This window comes from Acomys minous, assembly GCF_964271855.1.
Source record: "Acomys minous genome assembly, chromosome: 4".
NCBI classification, from domain to species: domain Eukaryota; kingdom Metazoa; phylum Chordata; class Mammalia; order Rodentia; family Muridae; genus Acomys; species Acomys minous.
Window position 1 is genome coordinate 95388715 of NC_140486.1, and position 7365 is coordinate 95396079.

Consider the following 7365-nt stretch of genomic DNA (forward strand, 5'->3'; position numbering starts at 1 on the left):
TCAAGGATCAATAGGCACAGGACTTGCAACTGTCCCTGGGGTTCAGTTAGTACCTGATGATGATGTATTCTCCTGAACTGCCATCTGGGCTCGATTAGCTGTCCTCCTGTCCCTTTAGCTAGACCTGCTCCTGCCCTAATCCTGCAGATTTGCTCTCAAACCTGTGACTCACAGCCACAGCTGCTGCTCCAGCCTTCCTTGCATCAATATGAAAAGGAAATGTATCTGAAAGAATAGCTTTTTATTCATATTGCAACAAACTTCACGTGACTATACTTCAAAGCTAGAGAATAAAGCACACCTAGCTGTATAAGGTATACTTAGAAACAAATCAATATAAGAGAAACAGAAAAAATGAAACAAGTGCCCGTCATCTGAAAAACTGTTGTTTAATTGTAGGGACACAGTGAGGACAGAGTCATGTTCTTCCGTGTATCTTGAGCTGCTCGCGCAGGAACCCCGTCGGCACTGCCTCACAGCATTGCTTGCAGATGTGCTGGCGTCACCCCGTTGCCGTCTAGCTGGCGATGCTGGTCCTCTCTGCTCTAGAGCTCTCTGTGAGCTTGGAATAGTCCCAGGGCCGCCTGTTCTCTGTGAACCCATAGAGCTTCCTCAGGGCCACTCGCGCGGCTTCCTCCTCTGCAACGAGCACGGTCTCCCCAGGTCCTTCAGCAATCAGCCTTTTATCACTGGAGAGAAAACAGTGACGCTCACTGACAGAAAGACAGAGTACACGAGGCAGCTGTGCATCCCACTCCATAGAAATGTAATAACCCGAGGCCCAGTATTTTCTAAGTCAAAGCTCAAAGTGACCAAAGGATCTGGAGTTCAAGAAGACTAGGGCTGGGTGTGGGCGCTCCTGTGATGCCAGAGCCTGGGAGGCAAGCGCAGGCAGATCTGCGTTGGAACCAGCTGGGTCTACGTGGCAAGTTCCTTAGATTAGAAACTCTTCATACAAAGATTGGAAAAGTGTTTGCATAAAACCTAACCTAGTTATCTTAGAAATGTTCACATCTAGCATTCTATCTGAACAAACTCTCCCCCCTAACCTCCACCCCCGAACCTCACTTTAATCTTAAAACCTGATCAACTTCAGACAGGTAAATTTCTAACAAACTAAAAGGCTCTCAATGGGTTGACACTTTGAGAGACAGCAAAGCTCCTTTCTTCCATGCTGAGGCTCAGTCGAATCTCTGCCAAGAAGAGATTAAGAAAAAACCTGTACAGATAGAAATCAAACTTGTATTTTTTTTAAAAGATTTATTTATTTATTATGTATACAACATTCTGCTTGCAGGCCAGAAGAGAAACCAGATTTCATTATAGATGGTTGTGAACCACCATGTGGTTGCTAGGAATTGAACTTATGACCTTTGGAAGAGCAGTCAGTGGTCTTAACCTCTGAGCCATCTCTCCAGCCCCCAAACTTGTATTTTTTTTTTTCATAGAGAGAATATGAGGTTGGCTTACAGCCCATGAAAGTCTACAGCAAACATCTGGCCAAAAGTGACTTAGCAGGAGCTGGAGGGAAGGATCAGTATTTAAGAGCACTGGCCGCCCTTGCAGCGAACCCAGGTTTGGTTCCCAGCACCAACGCAGCAGCTAACAACCATCTGAAACTCCAGTTCCAGAACTTACATCATCATCTGGCCTCCACACGCATGTGGTGCAGACATACATGCAGGTCAACACTCATACACATAAAATCTTCAAAAGGTACTACTAGCAAAACAGATAATCTGTTGTCCTCTAATAGCAGAAAGGGAAAAGAAAAAATACCAGATAATTAGAGACCAGCCCACCAACTACCTCTCACCCCAGAGTCTCACTGTATAGCTCTGCCTGGCCTGGCTATAGACAAGTATCACGTCAAACTCAGAGAGATCTGCTAAGCTAGGATTAAAGGCATGCACCACCATGCACCACCATGCACCACCAGCGCAGAGATACAATTTTAATGCTGTTAAGAAATAACATTTGAAAACTGGGAGTCTATCTTTAAGGCCTGCAGTCAAAGTTAAGAAGTGAAGAATAAATGTTTACTGACCAGTATAAGCCAACAAAATACAAGGGCAAAGCAGTGGTGCTTCCAGACTGCCTGGTGAGTCTAGACTCGGGAGCTGGAATGTTTCTCTTCTTCAGTTCCTCCACCAGTAGTCCCATGGGATTTATGACGGTCCACATCTCAAAGAGCTCTTTCCCGGTCATTTGCGTTATTAAAAAGTCCTGTGCATAAAATGACCATTTAAGCATTTAAATTAGAACAAAGAATATTACAACCAAAATTCAAAATTCATTTTTACCATAGAAACTGAAAAGGAATGAATGACAAATGTGCATGCTAAGCATCTATAGCTTGAAAACCTGAAATCCTCCAAAGTTTTACAGGTGTGGCTTGGGAAAGTTAAGATTATCAAACATTTTCAGTTTGAGGCTTTGGAATTGCAGTTTGGTCTTCTCCCCCTCAGATTCACACATGCAAGGCAAGCAAGCGCTCTACCTGAGTTATACCCCACGTTCCTATAGCTGTTGTTTGTTTGTACTTTTAGTAAAAATCATAGTTGAATTTAAAATTCTTCAATTTCAAATCCCAAGAAAACGATGTGTAGCAGTGTAACCTATCAAAATTATATAGAAGATATACTCCTATCTTAAAATTCAAGTATCAAATTATTGAAATTCAAAGTAGAAGAGAAACATGTGTCTTTCTACTTACAAAGGACACACACACAAGGTCAGGCCTCCCCACCACGGCAGACAACATCCCATTTTAGACCAAGTTAAAATAAACCTTTCCTTTAAAAAACAAACAAAATAACTAAAAGCTGAAAATAACTTAAATCTTCAGAACTTATAGCCAAGCATTTATTATTTGCTTTCCATGGTATCCACAAAAGAAAAAAATTGAAATAACAACAACAAAATTACCATAAAATTAGGTTATTTGTCATCTTGGGGAAGGGAGATGAGGGGGGGGACAGTCCTACAAGAATATATCAAAGGAATGCATGAGAGAAGAAAGTTTTCCTTCTGTCCCCAGCAAGCACGTGTGAACAAGCGCGATCAACAGTTACCCACCCTGATGAAAAGTGCAGCCCTTTCCGGTCCACTGCTCTGTAGCAGGGCTCCAATCACTGCAAAGAAAGTCCGATGCAACACAGGCTGAGGGACAGGAAATTCCGCACTGAGGGTCAACTGCTCCACAGCCAAGTTACTAGCCACGTGACAAACAACTGCCTCACCAGTAAGAAAGTTAACTAGACTTTCGATGCCTTCAGTGCGCAAGTCTGGGAACTCATCTTCCAGAAACTGTGTGAGGCACTTCTGTGAAAAGGACAGCCCTTGCTCAAACAGTTCTTGATTGTCCTTAAGATTCAGAAGAGCGGCTTCTTTCTCTATCCCGAGTTTCTGGCGTTTCGCCTCTTCACTTTGGATATAGCAGCTATTGACAAACGCAGTTTTGAGAAGGTCCAAGGAAAAGGTTTCTTGCAGCCGAGATCCAAAGGCTTGTACCTCTGCATGGTAATCCCAGTTTGGCTTCTCTGAGCTGAGGACGTAGAGACAGTAAGAAACGGTAAGGAGGGCAGCGTGTCCTCATGCACAACTGTGCTCTCACTTCATTACATAAAGGGACACAATAAAGCATTTTTTTAAAAAAGCGTGTTTCTTTTAATGTCAGGTTCTAACAGTTTAAATACAAGAAGGAATGCAGACAAGCACCGGCAGTCCCGTTACATTCTACATACAGGGTTAGGATTTGTCTTTTCCCTTTGGCTTAACTGCCATATTAGAGAGGTGGGTCACATCCAATTAGGCTACTGATCTAGCTTTCAGATTCCTTCTTTCTCCTCTAACAATGAAATTATGCTTTCCACCTAAACATGATCAAATTCTGGCTATACAAGTTCAGGCCACAAACTAAAAATGTATTATACTTAGTTTATATCCTATGTATTTAAAGTTCAGGAATGTCCGTTTAAATTACCAGCTGCATAAGGTAGTATCAGTATTAGGAGCACATTAAAATTTCATAACCATGGGCGAGGGTTGAGGCTGCTGTAGTTCAGTGCCTGCCTAGCAGACACAAGGGACAGGTGAGTGCATGTACACCAGAGATAAAAACACAATTCCTAGAGAAAGATAAGGCCAGAATAAAATCTTTTGTTGTTGTTGTTTTGTTTTGTTTTGGCTTTTTTGTTCATTTGTATGTTTTTCCAGAGAGAGTTTCTCTATGTTATCTTGGCTGTCCTGGACTCATAGACCAGGCTGGCCTCGAACTCACAGAGATCTGCCTGGAAGCCAATATTAAAGTTTGTATCGGGAATAAATTCCCAAAGGACAAACTACAAAGACAGTTCCCACTTCTTTGGGTGAACTAACAATCTAATGGAGGTCAGATGCCACAAGAAGGAAGTCAATCTATGTCTTTCTATCTTTGTCCACAGAAAATGCAAGATGCAGGATCATATATACGCATGATGCACTTTATAAAAACGTGTAGGTTTTTGTTGTTGTTGTTGATTTGTTTTGTTGTCAGACTAACTAGATTTCTTTTTTAAAGGGGACGGGGGTAGGGCTGGAGAGATGGCTCAGAGGTTAGGAGCACAGTGTGCTCTCCCAGAGGTCCTGAGTTCAGTTCCCAGCAACCATATGGTGGATCACAACCATCTGTGATGTGATCTGATGCCCTCTTCTGGCATGCAGGTGTATATGCAGATAGCGCATTCATACATTAAATAAATAAATAAATCTTTAAAAATAAACAAACTAACTAAACTTCTCTCCCACTTACTCCGGACAGTGGACAAGTAGTAGTTCAGTTCTACACAGAACTGAATTTTCTGTGCTAGTTCGCAATGCCGTAGAATGAGCCTTTCCCTCTTAAAGGTGCCCAAATAATCTCGGGGAATAACAAAATTGGGCCAAAGCCAATCCCATTTCTCTATTTGTGGCTAGTGAGATCCGGCCTCTGTCGCCTTTGTCCCCTGCCGGAGGCCGAGTGCGGCCGTGTCCCCACCGCAGCCGCAGCCAGGCAGCTGCAGCCCAGCGTCCTCACCGCCACCTCGGCCATTTGACCCTCAGACGCCTACCGTCTCACGGGCGGCGGCGGGCAGCGCAGCAGACGCCACCGCGCCAGCTCCTTCTGGAAGCGGAGGGCCGCGCGGAATCCCTTCTGCACTCCCCGAACCGGAGGAACCAGCGTGGGGGCGGCCGGAGCCAGGAGGCGGGCAGGGCCCTGCTGCAGCAGCCGGAACACAGCAGAAGCCATGGTAGGAACAAGGCAATGGAGGGCGGAAGGAACGCAGCCGAACCGGTGCACCCGGAACACAGTTCCCCCGAGAACTGTGCAGCTAAAGGAGGATTGACCCACCTAGGAGCGAGTTGAGCATAGTGCGCATGCGCAAGCGCTTCTTTCTGTCCATGCTGCCTATGTGGACGCACAAAGTACTGGGGAAAACTTGCTTGATCCTGTCCGTCTCAGTTGTGCTTATTTTTCGTTAAAGTAAAACAAAAACTAGTTTTACTTTCGGTTTAAAGGAAACACTTAAATCCTCAAAAGGAAAAATATTTCTTGTTTACATTCAGTCTTAAAAGTTGCAGAACATCAGTTCAGCAAGTTCAAGGTTTCACCCGACCCTTCTCCAAAAAACGTCTCTCTCTCAAAAGTCCTACGTTCAGAAATGTGTTTAGCCTAACCCAAATTAAAGTTCATATTTTAAAACGACGAGCTTTTTTCTTTTTTAACCATGGGGGAAAGACTGGGTGGGGTGGGGTGGGACGTCAAAGTATTAACAGTGAAAGTACGAGTTAAAAAAAAAAATCTGTATCAATGTTTGCAGCTTTCCTAACAAAATATAAACAGATTCGCGTGGTGTCACAAAGGGAAGTATTTCTGCTTCACTACTTTTAGTTTTGGGATTAACATTTTGATCTTTAGAAGCACCTTTCTATGGGTCTATTTAAAGGCAGCAATGCCCCTGCAGTCACCCGGAGTAGACTCTGGTGTCTTTAATTGAGCCGTTTTCACAAACAGATTGTTCTGGTTACTAAATTATTTTTCAACTTATTTCCATGGCAGGTATCTCAGGTTATTGTAACTGGCCTCCAAACAAGACTAGTATCTCTCTTCCTGCCCAGACATCCATTTTCACCTCCCGTGAAATACAGACCAAGATATGTTACTGTCTAGTTAGAGAAGTCTTCAACACTAGAATTATGCAGCCCAGTTTGAGCTTCTTAGTTTAACTCTTCAGGAGAGAAAATCTGAAGGGCTTGTTTAAACCTATAAACAATAGATACGTGGGCTTCCAATAGATCCATGGTTGAAGCAAATTCTCTAAAACAGATCAAAGCGGTATTAAAAGCATTGAAAATTTATGGACCATCAGATAAGTGGACTAAAAGAAATCACAGGGAATTTTCATTTCTGCAATATTTCACTTATTGGGAGAAATAACCTAAAGCTGATTGATGTAACTGATGAACCAGCCTGCCTCCTTCTGAGCTTGAAAGCCATCTTATTGTAAAGACAAACTAGCTTCATACCTGTTTATGATTAAATCTGTTTCTCAAGGATTGGGTTATACTCCACCTATAACCTTAACGACATATGGTTCTCTACTGCCTGTTCCAGGAAATGGCAACCGTGCCTTTGTTTGAAAAGGTTATCATGGCCACTTGTTATGATAATCTTATTATGACCACCGTGCAATCATATCTTTGTTTCAGCTGGTTATTATTACCAACTTGTTCTGCTTATGTTCTGCTTCTGTGACCCTGCCTGTCTGCCTGCCAAATCCCCCATTTGGAAACCCCTTACTCCTGGAGTTAAAAGATTGTATTTCCCCAGGTCTAATGCAGAGCTCTCGAACCCCACCTTTAGGGCGAGATACCCAGTGTGTACACACACACACACACACACACACACACACACACACACACACACAAAGCTTGCTTTAATTAATTTCTTTATTTAATTAATTTGGGCAGTTGATTTTGGGGCGGTGGCCTTTCTCCTCAATCTGTGGAATTAACAGTAACCTCGAGCTTAATAAAGTTAAAGTAATGTGTCTCAATGTGCAAAGGCTCTCAGCAAAAACAACTAAAATATGATTTTCAAAGAAAAAGAATCTGTAAGTTCTCAAGCAATATGTTTCCCACCAATTCCCCACATGGCACTCAGGAGTTAACCCTTGTATTCTGCTTCCTGACGTTCCCCTGGGATAATCATGTCAAAACAATGAAAGGTTTATTTGGTGCGATGGCTGTTCTGGTTGTCAACTTGACTACATCTGGAATTAACTAAAACACAAATGGCTGGGCACATCTGTGAGGGCTTTTTTTTTTTAATTATTTGAAGTGAGG

The 7365-nt window shown here is 43.0% G+C and overlaps 1 protein-coding gene across 1 annotated transcript; it reads right to left on the bottom strand.

Moving 5' to 3' along the window:
• Positions 1-370: 370 nt before the first annotated feature.
• On the bottom strand, positions 371-5330 carry MRPL44 (mitochondrial ribosomal protein L44). The gene is made up of 4 exons (XM_084780933.1): positions 5091-5330; positions 3079-3547; positions 2048-2226; positions 371-689 (listed from the first exon to the last, which is right to left on the bottom strand). Exons 1-4 carry the CDS (start codon positions 5267-5269, stop codon positions 518-520), a joined length of 999 nt encoding a protein of 332 aa, XP_084637059.1. The 5' UTR covers positions 5270-5330; the 3' UTR covers positions 371-517.
• Positions 5331-7365: the final 2035 nt, after the last annotated feature.

What these genes read in the sequence shown, in the direction of transcription:
- MRPL44 (XM_084780933.1), bottom strand. Translation starts at nt 5,269, where the DNA reads ATGGCTTCTGCTGTGTTCCGGCTGCTGCAGCAGGGCCCTGCCCGCCTC. An exon ending in CCGCCGCCGCCCGTGAGACG is followed by an intron (nt 3,548 to 5,090) that starts GTAGGCGTCTGA and finishes CTACGTCCTCAG; the next exon opens with CTCAGAGAAGCCAAACTGGG. An exon ending in TATTTTGTTGGCTTATACTG is followed by an intron (nt 690 to 2,047) that starts GTCAGTAAACAT and finishes TTTTCTCTCCAG; the next exon opens with TGATAAAAGGCTGATTGCTG.